Source organism: Balaenoptera acutorostrata, chromosome 4 (assembly GCF_949987535.1).
Source record: "Balaenoptera acutorostrata chromosome 4, mBalAcu1.1, whole genome shotgun sequence".
Taxonomy (NCBI): Eukaryota; Metazoa; Chordata; class Mammalia; order Artiodactyla; family Balaenopteridae; genus Balaenoptera; species Balaenoptera acutorostrata.
In genome coordinates, this window is record NC_080067.1 from 20,466,966 (window position 1) to 20,484,848 (window position 17,883).

Here is a 17,883-nt window from a genome sequence, read left to right on the forward strand (position 1 = left end):
TAAGAAGTGGCTAGGGGGTCAGCGTCAAGGAAGGGAACCTCCTGATCCTCTCAAGGAAAAGCCAGCATCTGCAATCACTGAGCACCTTTCCTCACTTTGCCACTTTAAGAAGAATACATGATGTGTGATCAAAATCAACAGCTCACTTAAAACAATCCACTGGAATGGCTATTAGTTGCCACTGCTTTAACAGATCAGGCTACAGGATACAACTATTCCAGTACCAAGCATCTCCCCTCCCGTATCTTCCATTTCAGTACATAACTTTGACTGTAATTCAGTGATCCCTGAAAATGGAAACCCAAAGCTCTCCATCACAAATGCTGTGCTCAGGTTTGCCTCTCTAGTACCTGTGATGATATGACCTTTGAGAGAAGTTGTGTGGAATCAAAGAGAGAGTGTGGTCACTCTTTTTTCTCTTCACGAGTATTGTCACTTTTGATTTCAAATGGATGACTCAAAAAATACCATCACCTTCCCCATCTGAAAATACTACAGCAGATGGATAAGAAATTATAGAGGGCTGACACTAAAACACAGGATCAGGGAACAAGATTTCACATCCAATTAATATAGCTGTCATCTTAAAAAAAAAAAATCCATAAAAGAATTCTCCCAAAGATGTGATTTGTACCACAACTGCAAAGATGTTAAAGGTGCTCCCCAATTCCTATGTAAGAATAGTAAGTAACAAAAACATAACCCATAATCTCTAGCACTATAACATAAAATATGAAGCATGCCCTGCCATAGCGTGAGAATGTTCTAGTATCTGGTAAAATGATACTCTGGAAAATAATTTATCATTGGTTCCTGCACTATTTAAAGAAGAAAATGATCTCACCAAGCTCATGCATGCATTGCAAGTACAGCTCTAGAGTAGAGACAGAGTAATTTACTCATAGTTTGACATAACCACCATTCAATTTCTTTCATAGCCAACTCTTAATAGGAGCACACACTCTCAGTCAGCCGTGGAGGCCATTAGTAACTTAGAGTTGGCTATTATGGCCAGGGGCTCAAAGCACAATGGGGAACTCACAAACATCGTTCCTCCCTGCCAGCAACTCCAAGTGCTAACTTGGAGTCCAGTTCCAAAGCTACCTGAATTCTTTTCTAAGGCAAGTCACTTAGCTCTCTGCTAGAAGTTAGTGCCATGAGGCCAGGGATATATATCTGTTTTATTCACCAAAACATGTCAAGCCCCTAAAATAAGGCCTAGTGTACATTCAATAAGTAATGGCTCAGCGAGTGATAAATGTTGCTACCCAAGGCAATCAACCAGGTGATGTCTAAGTGACCTCTCTTTCTAACATTCTATGATTTGAGTTTTTATCCAAAAACATACAAATCCCCCACCAATAACTAAAATAAATTATTTTGAGGATTATGTAGCATTTTCATATACATTACGGCAATATAATAACAGACATCCTGCTATACATCTCATATATGAGGAAACCAACGCTCAGAAACATTAATTACTTGCCTACCCACATATAACAGAAGGAGGAGATGGACTTAAAACTCAAATATGCAGATTCCAAATCCAATATTTTCCCACACCATGTTATCTACTATAAACCCACATTTGTGCACATGTGCATGCATGCGTAGGTATACAACCTTAGAGCTTTTTCTTGAAATTAGATTAAATTCTCTCCTTTAACAAATAATCTAAGGAGTTAAACAACTTTAGAAAAGATGCAAACAATCAAAAAGATAATCCTTGGCCATTTCCACTTCTGGACAAGATAGAATAACAGGACCAGATTAACCCTCTCATCTGAAATAATCAAAAAATAGACAAAATATATGAGAGTTCAGAAAGACAAAGACAGCTAGAGTACGTAGGACAAAGTACCAGAGAACAGAGAGCTTACACAGAGAGAGAATTTCCAAGATCTGCAGAGGGTTGCCCCTCGAGCCTTCAGCTGAGTACTGATCATGCATAAGGAAACTACACAAGGACAGAGAAAAAATAAAAGGTTAACAGTGCATAGCACTTCATACATTTTGTAATATCACCTATTCCCACCAGCCAGACTGGAAAACCTCACGAGTCACAGGTCAATGGAGAAAGTACACGGAAGGGTCTTGACTCAGTAGTGGGGAATAATTGGACCTACACTGAGCACTGCTCCTGTCTTATCTAACAAGTCTTAAAAGCAAGACCTGAAAAGATCAAACTGCTTCCAAGTAACTTAACTGAGTCCCAGAACAAAATGTAAGAATAATTACAGGAATACAAAAATATCCAGCACCCAACAGGGTAAAATTCATAATGTCTGCCATCTAGTCAAAAACTACCAGGCATGTAAAAAAGCAAAATAAGTAGATAGACAAATAGATGACAGATCAACTGAAACCAACCCAGAACTGGCAGATGTTAGGATCAGCAGACATTAAAACAACTATTGTAACTGTACCCCACAAAAAGTTAAGTAGAAACATGGAAGATATAAAAAGACCCAAATCAAATTCCTAGAGATGAAAACTACAATGTAGGAGATGAAAAAATACACTGGCTAGGATTAACAGCAGGTTAGCATTTCAGAAGAAAAGATTAGAAATTCTGTTTTCCAGCTTTTAATTATTTTGCCAGAATCTCTCTTGAATATTTTACATCCTTCAACTGTAGTGTGGACCAGCAGTCTGCTGAGAGACAGCTATGTGCCAAGCCATGAGGTAGCCTTAATGCAGTAGGGAAACTATAGAACATGATGGGTACAGTGATACAGATGTGTTTGTACATGGTATAGAGCTATGGAAGCCAAGATGGGGGGGCACCTTATCCAGAGGGGGGGTTCAGGGGACAGAGACTTGGGAAAATTAGGCAACTTCAAAGGAAATAAGCTATTAAAACTAAGTTATTTAAACTTACATTCATAAGTTCAGTCCAATCCCCTTTTGGATAATAACTTAGCGGGCAATGGGAAATGATCAAGAGAATGATGACCCCAGTAAGGCACAAGATAGTGAATCCAAAAAAACAACAACAAAAAAAGAAAATATGATTCATTCATTTATTCATTCACTGAACTTTTACTGCATATCTTACTATATGCCAGGTACTGATTTAGGTGCTGGGCATACAGAGTGGAACAATATAAAAGGTCTCTACTCAAACAGAATTAGCCTTCCTACAGAGGGAGATGGAAACAACAAAAGTATCAGGTACTTAAAAGAAAACAGGGTGGGGGCTTCCCTGGTGGCACAGTGGTTAAGAATCCGCCTGCCAATGCAGGGGACACTGGTTCGAGCCCTGGTCCGGGAAGATTTCACATGCCGCGGAGCAACTAAGCCCGTGCGCCACAACTACTGAGCCTGCACTCTAGAGCCCGCGAGCCACAACTACTGAGCCTGTGTGCCACAACTACTGAAGCCCGTGCGCCTAGAGCCCGTGCTCTGCAACAAGAGAAGCCACCTCAATAAGAAGCCTGCGCACCGCAACGAAGAGTAGCCCCTGCTCGCCGCAACTAGAGAAAGGCCGCACGCAACAACGAAGACCCAAAGCAGCCACAAATTAATTAATTAATTTAAAAAAAAAAAGAAAACAGGGTGACAGAACAGAGTGGCACTGAGGGTCAACCCTAGGAAGGCACGGCTCTCTGAGGAAGTAACATTAAGCTGAGATCTAGAAGGCTCCAGCTATGTAAAGATCTAGGAAAAGTACATAAGGCAGAGCAACCATGGAATGCAGACCCTAGGGTGAGAAAAGCTTGGCACCAAAGGAACTGAATGGTGGTATGGTGGGGAGCAGGGACAAGGGAAGAAACAGGTGGCAGGCAAGAGTCTCTACATAAACATTCATTTAGAAATCAGGAAGATCTAAGCCTAGATATTTGGTATTTATGAATTACTGTTAATTTCTTAGATGTGATAATAGTTATTACAAAATTTTAAAGAATTCCTATCTTTTAGAGATACACACCAAAAAATTTTTTACGAAATTTTATGTCTGAGTTTGCTTCAAAATAATCCAAGCAGAAGATGAGGGGGAGTAGGACAAGGGAGCAGATTGGGGAGTGGAGAGGTATAGACCAAACAAAACTGGCCATGAGCTGATAATTGTTGAAGCAGGATGATGGATACATAGAGGTTCATTATACTATTCTGTCTATTTTTGAATGTTTGAAATTTTACATAATAAATACATTTTTAAAAAACAAACTTATTTAAAATATAAGGGAAGGTATTAATAAATATAAATGCCCCCCTTCACAGGGGACTTAATAGGGCTGCAAAATTATTCTATATGATACTATAGTGGATGCATTTGTCAAAACCCATATAACTGGAACAGAATAAGCCTTAATGTATGCAAATTTTTTTAAATTCAGGGGGCAGGGGGAGTTGGATGAAGGTAATCAAAAAGTACAAACTTCCAGTTATAAGATAAATAAGTACTAAGGATAGAATGTACATGATAAAGATAATTAACACTGCTATATGTTATATATGAACCCTGTTAAGAGAGGAAATCTAAGAGTTCTCATCACAAGGAATGAAATTTTTTTTCTCTTTCTTTAGTATTTTATCTATATGAGATGATGATGTTCACTAAACCTACTGTGGTTCATTATTTCATAATGTATGTAAGTCAAATCATTATGCTGGACACCTTAAACTTACACAGTGCTTTATGTCAATTAAATCTCAATAAAACTGGAAGGAAAGAAAATCACGTAGGAGGTCAAAGAATCCTAGGATGAAATACAGAATGTTAATAGATGCCCCCTTCCAGAACCAGCTTTTGAGGGATTCAGATGTACCCATAAGCTTTCATCAGGGGGTCCTGTAAGGTCCTCAAAGTCTAAGAACCTCCATCACAGTGTGCAAAACTTAGTATGTGTGGGATCCACACCCTTGTCTAGGAAAAGGCCCTAAGGCTTTCACAAAATAAGGTTGAGAACCACTGATATTTCTCTTGCCAGCAACTTCCTAGCTGAAAAGTGAGTTGCCATTGTTCTTAAACCTAACGGTAATATCTCACTGCCATCATTTGCCTTCCCTGCAAGGACATTACTACACAGCCATTACCACAAGTAAATAATTTACCACCAGTGAATTTTACAACTCTCAAAGAAAGTTGTGACAGCTACCCAAAAAAAAGGAAAGGTGGCAAATTATGTCTGTCTCCTTCACAGTATCACCTTGTTGGGACTTCCCTGGTGGCACAGTGGTTAAGAAATCCGCCTGCCAATGCAGGGGACACGGGTTTGAGCCCTGGGCCGGGAAGATCCCACATGCCGTGAAGCAACTAAGCCCATGCACCACAACTACTGAGCCTGTTCTCTAGAGCACGCGAGCCACAACTACTGAACCCGCGTGCCACAACTACTGAAGCCCGCGCACCTAGAGCCCGTGCTCTGCAACAAGAGAAGCCACCGCAATGAGAAGCCTGCGCACCATAATGAAGAGTGGCCCCCGCTCGCCACAACTAGAGAAAGCCCGCGCACAGCAACAAAGACCCAACGTGGCCAAAAATAAATAAATTTATTTAAAAAAAAAAATCACCTTGTTACAATACTATATTTCATTTAATCTAAAATGTACCATTATTTTTTGTGCCACTAAGAAAGAAAAAAAGCTGTCAATTAACTGATGATTCACCATTGATTGTAAAATGGTTCCAATTTCAGAGATGTTCAAATGTGAAAAAGCCGTACATCTTACAATTCATGCAACATGCCATTCAAAAACCTCACTGGCTGGGCCCCATCTCAGATCTCCTAAACACATTGCTCAGAGTAGGTATAGGAATCTGTACTTTGTTTAAGCCCCTCAGATGATCTGGTTAGATAAAGACTAAAGTGTTAACTTTCAGAGGCAGCAGAGTAGAGAAGGCATGCACTTTAGAGTCATATAGCCTTAGACATCTCTGTGACCTCCAGCAAATTCTGTAATTTCCCAGAGCCTCAGCTTTATCTATAGAAAAATGCCAATGCCATCTACTTCCAGTGGTTGATAAAATAGAAGAAAATATGTGAAATACTTGACACAGAGCAAGACATATTTATATAAGAACATGTTCATTATTTATGAACAAGACACAACATATCTGTCTTATGAACAAGAATGGGACCTATTAAATTACTTTTCAGAAATATTCTACCATTCAGCACTGTCACTTGCTGGGCACAGTTAAGAAGAATCAATTAATAAGTGTTTATTACTTAATTCAGCAATATACACATTTGTTTTGGCACACCACAGTTTTAGAGGTCCTACATAAATGAAAGCTGTTTAATAACATCTTAATTAGAAAACACTGTACTTGATGTACATCAACAATAACACAAAAAAGCATACTTTTAAGCATAATATAATTTCAAAGTAGCTAATGGCTCTACTTCATGTCAAGTTCTTTGTTTTGTTTTGTTTTAGTATGTATAGCTGGCAAGTTTTTTCAGAACGCTGGCATAACTGTGTTAAAACCCCAAAAGTAATGCTGTGGAACTTCTCAATTTGTGATGCTCAAAAAAATACCCACATGTTTCATTTGTTTCTAAGATGATCCTTAAAATCCAAACAGTGGGCTTCCCTAGTGGCGCAGTGGTTAAGAATCCGCCTGCCAATGCAGGGGACACGGGTTCGAGCCCTGGTCTGGGAAGATCCCACATGCCGCGGAGCAGCTGGGCCCGTGAGCCACAATTACTGAGCCTGCGTGTCTGGAGCCTGTGCTCCGCGACAAGAGAGGCCGCGATAGTGAGAGGCCTGCGCACCGCGATGAAGAGTGGTCCCCACTTGCCACAATTGGAGAAAGCCCTCGCACAGAAACGAAGACCCAACACAGCCAAAAATAAATAAATAAATAAAATTAAAAAAAAAAAAAAAATCCAAACAGTGTTTCAGGCAGCACCTTCAGAACTGACTAGTCAACTCAGGATATGACTCATAGGGGACAGGTTAGCCATAACTGGACAGAGTTCTCCCACATGTGTAGCATGAAGACGGAAAAAAAACCCTCAAAACCCACAATTGCACAATGTCTCAGTCTTGCTCTCCCAGTGAAGAACACATGGATTCAGATTAATGCTGCATCAATGCCACCAACCCTACCCAAACGCCCAGGATTAAGAGTGTGCTGCAAGGTGCTAACCCACCTCCACCAGCACCCACCTTCTCAAAGTCTGGGCAGTGGCACGATATGCCAGACACCAGCAGAGAGGACACCCTCACTGCCCTCCCCCAAACACTTGGCCTGAGGTTGAAGAGGAAGAGAGGTGCTGGGAGGAGAGGAACACGTGGCTCATCTCATCTTTCTTTTTCCTCAACCATTTCCCAAAAAGAGTCCTTCAGTTCAGCTGCCCAAATCTGAAACTCAGATTCCTCTGTGACTCCTCCCTCTTCTTTAGCCCTCAGGTGTCCTCCACTAAGTCTTCTCCAAACTCCCAGAAAATTCCTCACAAATCCATCCCACCCCCCCTCAACTGCCCTAGTTGATTCCTTTTACCAGCACAAGGCTGACTCTGTCCCATTTCCCAGATCCAGCTTTTCAGTCTTCAAGCCACCCTTTTCACTGGGGCCGAAGCTGTCTTTTCTATAACCCAGTCCTCTCTGTGTACTCACCTTTCCTAAGCTCAACAGTTCCTCGTTACCTATAAAATAAACTTCAAATTCCTAACCCAATTTCAACCTACCTCCCAGCTTTATATTCTGCCACTCCCTGGTTTTGCCAAATTTTCTCACCTTAGCCTACTCCTTGAATTCACACACATCTGCTTCCATACAGCTATGGCTTTGTTCGCGCTATTTTCTCTGCCTGACATGAAATACTCCTCTTTTCTGTCTTTCAAGTTCATCCTTCAAGATGAGGCTCAAATGTCTCCTTTCCTGGAACACATTCCTGAAAGCCCCTAAGCCTCTCCACTCCCCCTCCTTCTACAGTCAAACGTAATCATTCCCACAACAACTTATATCAATCAGCAGTATAACTCTTATCTCAGTGTTATAGTTGTAGATACAACTGTTAGCCTCCCCTACGAAATTTTGAGTTCTTCAAGAAAAGGAATTCAGTAATTTTGAATTGCCATTTTCTACCACAATATATGGTACTTGGTTGGGCTTCAAAAATTTTTACTGGACTGATTTGGGGAGCAATGATCTCAACTAGTATTGAACTGATTTTTAAAAAGATGTGAACAATGCTTAACTCTTTCAGAGGATATTTATTTTAACAGAGAGGCAAGTTATCCAAAGTGAATTTCTAACTGGTGTGAGGCAGAGTCTATTCTCAGAAGTTCCCCCGACTCCTACAGATTCCCTATCACCACCATCACCGCTGCCATGACCAGTTTATATCATACCCCCCACCCATCAGCATTTTATTCCCACACCCCTAGTACTGCCCCAGACACAGACTGATTTCACCAGCTCTGGACTTCCAGGGAACTCAGCTATTAGAATTATCAAGTAGATAGAGAACAGGAGAGAATGCAGATAATAATCAAGACCACAAATGAACACATGTGGCAGCAGGCTTGCCGATTCTACTCCTTAAGCATTTTGGTTAATCACAGCTCCTCCAGAGCTGACAAAGAGGCAATATGGATTCCAGACTGAGTCAAGACCTGGCCCTCTACTCACTGCCCAAAGGGCCCCAGATCAGTCCTCATCAGTAAAATGGAGAAATGGATGCCTACACTGCAGCCTAAGCAGGGCCTGGGGACACAGGGACGCCACATAAAGCTTCTGAGGCTTTTGGAGTCTCTATACCGATGGACTTCCATCAAGACTGCATGCCCTACTACCAAGGAATGAACTAGTTACACACTTCCTGCAAATCTGTTTCCTCATCTATATCATGGAAGTAACAATACACACCAAAACAGGGATTACCTTTGTACCTGACATAGGCAAAAGACTGCCACACGTCAGCAGCACTCTAAATTCAAGTGTCAACCATTTCTGTGACCACCACCACTACTCTTCCTAATATTGTTAGCACCAAAAAACTACACATCACCAGCTCTTCAATAGTCAAAGCCCAACCATTTACACATTGTGGAATGACCACTTGCCTTTACCCCCATCCTCCTAGGACTCCTCTAAAATGACAGTAATGAAATCACAAAGACATTAAACCACAAACACAGAAAGGGAAAGAAGACAACACAACATATATTTCAACAAACTTTTGCAAGATGGGAAGCAGTTGAAGGAGTGGTCACTGCCTCTCAGGACCTCTGGAGGGACTCAGCCCTGGATGCAACAAGGGCCACCAAAGGCTGGCCTGAGGCTCTGGCCTGTCAAAGGGGGAGCCTCTGATGAGGGGCATTCAAAGCAGTTGGGCCCCCAGGTCCAGCAAGAGACCCAAAGTTTTTCTGAAGAAACTGAACCACAGAGGCAGGAGGCTGGTGTACCACCAAGCACACCAGAGGCAGCAGACTCCAGGTGTCTTCTCTGCAGACACTGACCAGTCCCAAAGAAGACGTGAAGGTGCTGATGTGTGTGTGTGCGGGGGGACTCCCGATGAAAAGTTCACCCACATTCCAAGGGAGGCCAGTAGACCACCCACCTACCCACCCATAAGCTTGCCCTCCCCTAATCAACTTTTCAGCATCTCACTCTTAATTATAGACAGCCAAGGATCAACAGATACTATCTAAATGAACAGAAAAAGAACTCTGAAATGAACAGGCACATTGGAGGAAGCAGAAGAAATATTTTAAAAATGTTAAACATACAGAAAAAATTAAAAACAACAAACACATGCCTCAAAGATAAGTGAAGATAATACATCCATAAAATTAGAATAAAATGAAATGGAAATGGAAACAGAGAACAAAAAGAGTTCTAAAATTTAAAATCACCATCATTAAAATTTTAAAAATAAAAGAGCTCGGAAGACAAAATTGAGAAAATTTCCCCCTCTTCCCACCTCCAAACATAGAGATATAAATAAGAGGCAACATACGTTGAGTATCTGAAGATCAATTCCAGAAAAGTCAATAACCAAACCAATAGATATCTCAGAAACAAACAAAAAAAAGTGATGGGTAGGAAATTATCAGAAGTAAGAGACATTTTTGAAAACTGAAGGATATGAGTCTCTAGATTGAAAGGGCTCACTAAGCCTAGAAGGACCACAAACAGAAGGAAGGACCCACACAGAAGCTGATAAAATTACAGAATTTTTTTAAAGACAAAGACCCTAAGCTCAAAAAAACAGAAAACAAACAAACAACAACAACCAAAAAAGAAAAAAAACACACAAGGAAAAAAAGGGATCAGAATGACTTTGGATTTTTCATCAGAACCCCTTAAAGCCAGAAAACTGTGTAAAAATGCCACCAAAAATCGTGAAAATATACATATATTTTTCTGTCTAATATTCTAAATTCAGCCAAATCACCTATAAAGCATGAGGATAGGATAGACACCTTCAGACATGTAAGGCCTCAAATTATTTACCTCCCATGCAACCCTTCTCAGTAAGCTACTGAGGATATATTTTAGCAAAATGAAGCAAACAAAGAAAAAGGAAGACAGAAGATCCAGGGAACAGAGGCTCCAAGACAGGAGAGAAGAGTACAGAATCTGCAGGAAAAATAATCCTACTGTCCAGATTGGAAGAAGAGGATGGAAGGCTCCAAAGCAGGGAGTCTCTAAGAGGAAACCAAGTGAAAGTGATAGATGATTTGATGTGTTACCTGGAAAAAAAATATCAAAAGGCATTTAACATATTTCTTGGAGTGTATAAGAGAATGTAGCCATAAATACAGCAAAGACTCAAAAAGTTTATGTCACTTATTTGCTCCAGGAAAAACAATAACATACAGGAAAAGAAAACATAACCATGGGTCACTATTTAACTCACAAGTGAGTTTATATATGTGTGTGTGTGTACATATATGTACATGTATACATATAATAATGTATAATAAAAATTTGCAATATAAATATATACACAATAATCTAAATACAGACTGCTGGTTTTACCAAAAATGATGTAACTATATTGGGGGGGTTTGGGCAAGAGAAGAGGTCAACTGCTCAGTTATGATACTAGGAAGTGAAATGCTTATTCTACATTGATTTCAAAATATGAAAAGTAAAAAAAACAGGAAAAAAAAAAAAAGAGCTAGCTTGGGATAGTAGCTTCCACTGGAAAGCAGGGCCTGGAAGATAAAAAGGCCAAAGGCAGAAGACTGCTGTTTTTTCATTTGAGGTCTTTTAGCACTATTTGATTTCTTTTTTTAACTATGTGCATATACGAATTGGATTAAAACAACTTATTCTCATGTCAAGAACAATCAGTTCAATTTATAAAGATGTCACTACCAACTTCATTTATAAGTCTCACACTTGGAATTGCAAATTCATTGTCTTAGAAATATTATAAAGTGATGGTTAGTTTCCCAAGTCAGCTTTCAGAAGGCATTTAACCCATAATGATATGAAAACATGGTACAAAGTATTTCAAGTAGTCTTAAACACCATAAGCATAAGAGTTCCTGTGGGAAACTGCATTCTGAGAAATCAGTATGCCTGATATACATCTCAGTCCCACCTAATTGTTCTTCCCCAGCCAAGGGCAGCCAAAAAATAAAGTCAGAATGGATGAGGAAGATGGGAGGAAGGAGAGGACCTGGATCTGGCAGGATGGAGAGTCAAGAGACCCACTGTAACAGGTCAACTCTGTTTGCATTAGAGAAAATACTACTGAAGGTTCCCCTTGTCCCAGATGTGGACCAAGATTGATCAGTAAGGAAATCCTCCCTCCCCTCTTCCCAACAGCTCATTCCTGGGCACAAACTGGATGCTCATCAATCAGGTAACAAATACATCATTTCAAATATTAATTAGCAATGATTTCTTTTCCACCATGCCATAATCAAACTTCTAAATAAATACCTTTATTTCATTCAATGAAACTTGCAACTTGAAACTTGTTATGGCCTATGTCAACACTATGATTATTTTTTTAAAAAGATTATTAAATGTGTGACCTTGAGCAAGTTAAAGTCTCACTTTGCTCATCTCTAAAAGAGGAATAATGATATTCACCTCACTGGGTCACAAGAAAATTAGAGGAAATAATGTGTATAAAACATGCAGGGGGAAGTATATGGCAGCCTCTGGTTGTGCCATGTCCCCTACCTCAATTAGTTTCTTACATGTAAACAAAGTCACAAATTATATACACGTTTTTAACCAAAAAACCTTTACAAAACCATGCATAATACATTAATATTTTTAAAATTAATGTTATGAGTCAATTTATAAGCATTCATTATTTTTCCTAAACCTTAGTCTTGTTTCAAGTACTAATCCAATTTGCTATTTTAATTTAGCTAAATTAAATTCAGCTAATTCCGCTAGACTAAAAAGAGGATTATAGAATGGCAGCACATCATAAAAACACAGCATTCTTTGGTTAAAGGGGACAAACCCGTATATATAACAATGTCTAAACAGCCTGCTTAAAAGCAGTTCCATTTTAACACTGAGTGGACTTCAGTAGACCTCAAGAAAGTCTTATAACAAAATAATTGAATAAAATGACAGCTAATGGATGCTTAAAAGAATAATTTTTCCCCTCAAACACTTAGACGCACCAAAAATCTGAGATGAAATAAAGATGAAAAAAAAATGTGGTTTTCTGGCCCATAATACACAAAAGAAAGTGAATGTCTAGCTATCTGCAACTACCAAAGACTTCCCATTTGGGGCCATTTCTATCAGACCTTCCTCTAAGGGGTCATTTCCAGAATCCACAAAGTCACATTTTTCAAATTAATTCCCCAATGACAAAGCTAATTAGGCAGCACAGAACCACCAACTGACCCAAAACCAAGTTCTCCTTTTCTTACAAGGTATTCTAAGTAGAAGAGTGGCCCAGAAATTCAGGATCAGTCCAAACTCCAACACATCCAAGACAAGAACCAAAAAGGTACTGAAGAAGCTAAAAGGTCGGCTACCTGGAGATTCATTCACTATTGTAAAATACGCTTATCGGTCCCAAGATTTGGAGACTGCCACGAACATGTAGTGCCCTTATAACCAATCTCTGTCTCTCATTTAAAAACAAAACAAAACAAAACAAAAAACTACGATAACCAGAAAGTACGAGCACCGTAGTGTGGCCTCTACTCCAGCATCAAAACCACAGCAGATTTAACCTAAATAAAACGTGGATTTCGAGTATCCAAAATCCAGGGCCCTAGAGTGACACGTTGAGGAAAGGTCAAAGAAACTTGGAGCGGCAGGGAAGAAGAGTCTGCCTCTAGGGAATAAGGCGAAAGGCTAAAGAGGCTGTAAGCAGGCTGGAATGGGGTAGATCGCCGGGGGACGAGGGGTCCCCGGGTCTTTCCGCGGCGTGCGGGGGAGGCCGGAAGGCTGGCCCAGGGCGGGGGCCGGGCAGGGACCACACCTCCCGGCCAGCAAGGCAGGCAAAGGCCGGGGCCCGGAGGCGACCCGGGGCGCTGGGGCCGGCCCGCCCGCGGTCCAGGTCGCGCGGACTGGGCCGCCGGCGGCCGGAAGCACCCGGGGCCCGACCCTACCTGCCCGCCCCGGCGCAGGCGGCCCCACTCACCGATGAGCCGGCGCACCTCGTCCTCACTCAGGTAGAGGCTCACGCTGGGCCCCGTGGACGCGGGAGGCAGCGCCGGCGGCCTCGGGGCAGGGGCGGCGGCGGCGCCTGGTGCGAGCAGCAGCGGCAGCAGCGCGAGCAGGAGCAGCAGCGGCGGCGGCGGGGCCCTCAGGCCGCGGGTCCACGGGAGGCGGCCCCGGCCCGGCGGCCCCGGCCGCGCCGTCCTGCGCATGGCCACCGCCGCCGCCGCCGAGAAGAAGCGTGGGCCGTCCGCTGCGCCGCCGCCGCCCACCCCCGGCCCCGAGCCCCTCACAGCCCCGAGCCGGGGGCGGCCGCCCAGCTCATCGCGCCGCCGGCCCGTGGCAGCCTACCGCCGCTTCAGACCGCCGGAGCGCGCCGCCGCCGCCGCCGCCTCCTCGGCCGCATCTTCCGCTGCGGGAGGCGGGCCGCGGTGGCGCGCGTGCGCGCGCCGCCGCCGCCTCGAAAGCGCGCACGCACGCACCGCCTCCTCCGTGCGGGCCCGAGCCCGGCGAGTAGCGCTTTGGGTTTCCAGGTCTTCCGAAGGCGAAGGGCTCCTCGGTCACCCTGTAAAGGAGCCCGTCCCCGCCCCACGTTGTTACCAGCCTGATGTTTGCTTGTCTATTGTCTGTAACACACACACACACACCCCCACCCCGGGATGGAGGGTCCAGGCAGGCAGGCCCGGGCCGCGCCTGCAGCCTAGTAGGCTTCCAGATTCAGGGAAATGCCTGGATGCGGCCGCTCTGATGGCAAAAGAGAAACATGCTTTTTATTTGGAGAGAAAAAGAGAAAAGACCTTTTATCCTACTAACGGAGGTGAACATTAACATTTCTGTGTCTGTTTTGATGGATATATATTATATACTTTTATTTTCCAAGAAGATCTTGTTGAGCAAACTTTAACCTTATTCCTACACGTTACAAATTTTTATTTTTTATAATCGTTTTGCGTCTCTATAATCAACCTGAATTTGGGGCTGTCAACCGTGGTCCATGCTGGAGGTTGACAGCTCCCCCCCCATATGCAGTTGTGTGCAAAAGTGTGTGTCTGTCTCTCAGTGTGTGCTGTGTGTAGGCTTGAGCACACACAGAGAAGTGATATGTACCTCTCCTCATTTGTTCTAGGGAATCCTTGTCCCTGAAAGACGTTAAGAATCACGGATACACCGTCTCTTTTAAAGGCCGACCAGCGAGCTGGTGCACCTCGTGATGTATTTATTGATGTGTCGCGGTCAAACCTCCAGGTGCCGCCTCTCTTCGTGAGGTTTCCAAGCATCCCGGCCAGGCCCGGGTCACCTAGCCCCTGTGGGCAGGTCCCTGCCCTGACCCTATGCCTCCCACCAGGCCTGTGCCTCTGGGAACAGCTGCTTCCGGCCAGGCCCAGCTTCAGTGCACAGTTGCTGCAAGAGCAGTGAGGCCCTGGGAGGCTGCTATTTTTATCCTCTGGGGTGGGTGGGGGAAGAGCCTGGCTGATGAGGCGGGAAGTCCTGGAACTTGATTTTCTCCTTCTCTACTGAGAGGGATGGATTGCGTTTAGAGATAAACCGGCCTTGATTTGTCAAGCCTCAACTCCCCAGCACAGAACACTGTGCCCATCATTCTACAGGAGGAGGCTGAGAAGAGGGTGAGAGCTGAGGAAAAGTGCTCCACCCGAGAACAATAAAGCCACAAAGGTCAGCAAAAATACTTCTCTTGGGGCAGCCACTGCTACTTATTAGGGGACCAGGGCTCTGTCAAGAAGGGCTTGGGGCTGGTGATGTGCTGTGTGAACAGGCTCTCAATTCAGACAGTAGGAGTTTTTTTTAAAGGATGGCATCTTCCCGGCATTTTTAAAAATGACTCACAGTCCCCATGTAAGAAAGCCCCTGTCTTCAAGGCAATCTCCTCTTATCAGTGACTTCTTTTTTTTTTTTTTTAATTAATTGATTTTATTTTATTTTTGGCTGTGTTGGGTCCTCGTTTCTGTGCGAGGGCTTTCTCTAGTTGCAGCAAGTGGGGGCCACCCCTCATCGCGATGCGCGGGCCTCTCACTATCGCGGCCTCTCCTGTTGCAGAGCACAGGCTCCAGACGCGCAGGCTCAGTAGTTGTGGCTCATGGGCCCAGTTGCTCCATGGCATGTGGGATCCCCCCAGACCAGGGCTCGAACCCGTGTCCCCTGCACCGGCAGGCAGACTCCCAACCACTGCGCCACCAGGGAAGCCCCATCAGTGACTTCTTGAGGTAGAGTGTGGTGTCAGCAGAGCACGGAACTGTCTGGCAGTCAGGCCTGGCTGGGTTCTGGTACTTGTTAGTGGTATGACCCTGGGAAAATTACTTAAACTCTCTGAGCCTCTGGTTTCCTCATTTATAAAATAAGGGAGATAATGCCAGATTCACAGGGCTTTTACAGGATTTAATTGGAGAAGATGTCAGTAAAACACCTAGGCAGACACAGGAGTGGGTGGGTGTCACATCCATTGTTGTTGTTATTATAATTAACGTCTTCCCTCTAATGACCACTTCCTGGAAATTTCATCACCAGTTATCTCCAACCGTTCAGACCAGGGATCCTCAAGACCTTCATTCCAGGTAGCACCATGCCTGGCCCAGAGGCAAACTCAAGACATTAATGCCAGGCATCATGGTTGGCCCTGGGACGCAGGGGTGACTAAGGAGCTTCCTTGAGGAGGTATGATAAACATCAATTGCACATTTTCATCACTGCTAGGAAGAAAAAGCTAGTGGTTGTCAATGTTCCCAGACCAGTAGTAGTATCACCTGGGAACGTGCAAAAATGCTAATTCCTAGGCCCCACCCCAGACTAACAGAAGTAACAATTTCAAGGCATAGCAACACACAGAGAAGTGGTATGCACATTGCATCACTTGTTCTAAGGAGTCCCTGTCCCCCAAAGAGTATCACAGGCCCTCCAAGTGATGCCGGCCACTCTGTCAAGAAATCTCAGCTCTACCATCTCTCTTTTGGACTACTTCAGTTGCCACTTCACCGACCCTCTGCTTTCCCCTTATTCCTTTAGTCTGTTCTCAACACAGCAGCCGGAGCCATCCTGTTAAACCTTAGGTGGATCAAATCACTCCCTGCCTCTTCGACTGCCAATGGCTCCCTAATTCATCTAGAATAAAAGGCAAAGTCCTTACAAGATGTCAAGGCAGTTCTCATTCTTCACCTTCCTCCCTTCCTGTCCGATCTAGTCTTCTTCTACTCTCCCCCTACTCGCTTAGCTCCAGCCACAGTGGCTTCCTTGCTGTACTTCCAACACATCAGACATGATCCTACCTCAGGGCCTTTGCACTGCTGTTCCTGGAATGCTCTTCCTTCTGACATCCACATGGCTTCATCCTTCACCTGTTCAAATCTACACTCAAATGTTAACTTCTGAAGATTAAAATTTTGACTTCCCAACACTTTAACTGCCCAGAGGGGGAACCAGTTCCCAGTCTCTCCTACCTCTGCAGGGTACTTGGTCTCACACAACACCCAACCAATCTCTGAAGAAGGAGTCCCCTCTCCCTCCTGGGTCAGGGTGTGGGTGGCAACTTTTGAAATTTCCCAATAAGCCTCAGTGCGAAAATGCTGGGAAGCCCTGACCTCAGCCTTCTGAGGTTTCTTTGCCTGGAGGAAATGAAGGCCACAGTCGTCATCCTGCTCCACCCGCTGCCCCCGCTCTTGGTTTTGCTTGTCACTTTGGTTGATCTTACTCTCCTCCAGGAGACAAATTTCAGGCCCAGAAACTACCATCATCAGGACTTGTTTCACTGCTCCTAAAAGAAGGCCAGCCTTGGGTTTGAGATGCAGCAGGGTGGGTGGGTGGAAGCACTGGGCCGTCGGGGTCCAGCGGGGAAGGGGTGAGACATCCTGGTTAAGGGAAATGACTGGGGTGTTCACGCGTGGAGTCTTATACCCACTCAGAGCCTGGCTCACTCATGTCCACAAGGATAGATGCCCAGTTCACAGAGCCCTGAGAACAACTCCCAACCCAGACTGTGCTCACTCAGCTAGGGGAGGGATCTAGAAACGGATGGCTCTAAGTTCTGAAAACACCCCCTTCCTTTGCAAGTGGCAGTTGGGAACACTGCTCTGTGTACTATGGAACAGTTTACTTTTTAAACCTTCTCCCTCCACTTGCGGTGTGAATGAGTCAAGCAGCACCAAAGTCCTGGAAGAAAATATGAACATCCTCTTTGACGCAAGTCATCATCTCTCTCCACCACCTCCCAGACTGGCATATGTTCTTATAGCCCTTTCTCTAGACATTTACCTACACGTATCACATACATGCAACTGTACGTGTGTGGTTTCTTTCAGTTTTACAGAAATGGGT

At 43.9% G+C, this 17,883-nt stretch overlaps 1 protein-coding gene across 3 annotated transcripts in view; it reads right to left on the bottom strand.

Annotated features, from left to right (window-relative positions):
- The window catches only part of RYK (receptor like tyrosine kinase), a 102,017-nt gene extending 88,027 nt beyond the window's left edge, over window positions 1–13,990 (bottom strand). For all 3 annotated transcript variants that reach the window (XM_057545003.1, XM_057545002.1, XM_057545004.1), the window contains exon 1: window positions 13,544–13,990. In XM_057545003.1, the coding sequence (XP_057400986.1) occupies window positions 13,544–13,772 (229 nt within the window). In that variant the 5' untranslated portion in view covers window positions 13,773–13,990. The remainder of the gene's footprint in view (window positions 1–13,543) is intronic.
- Window positions 13,991–17,883: the final 3,893 nt, after the last annotated feature.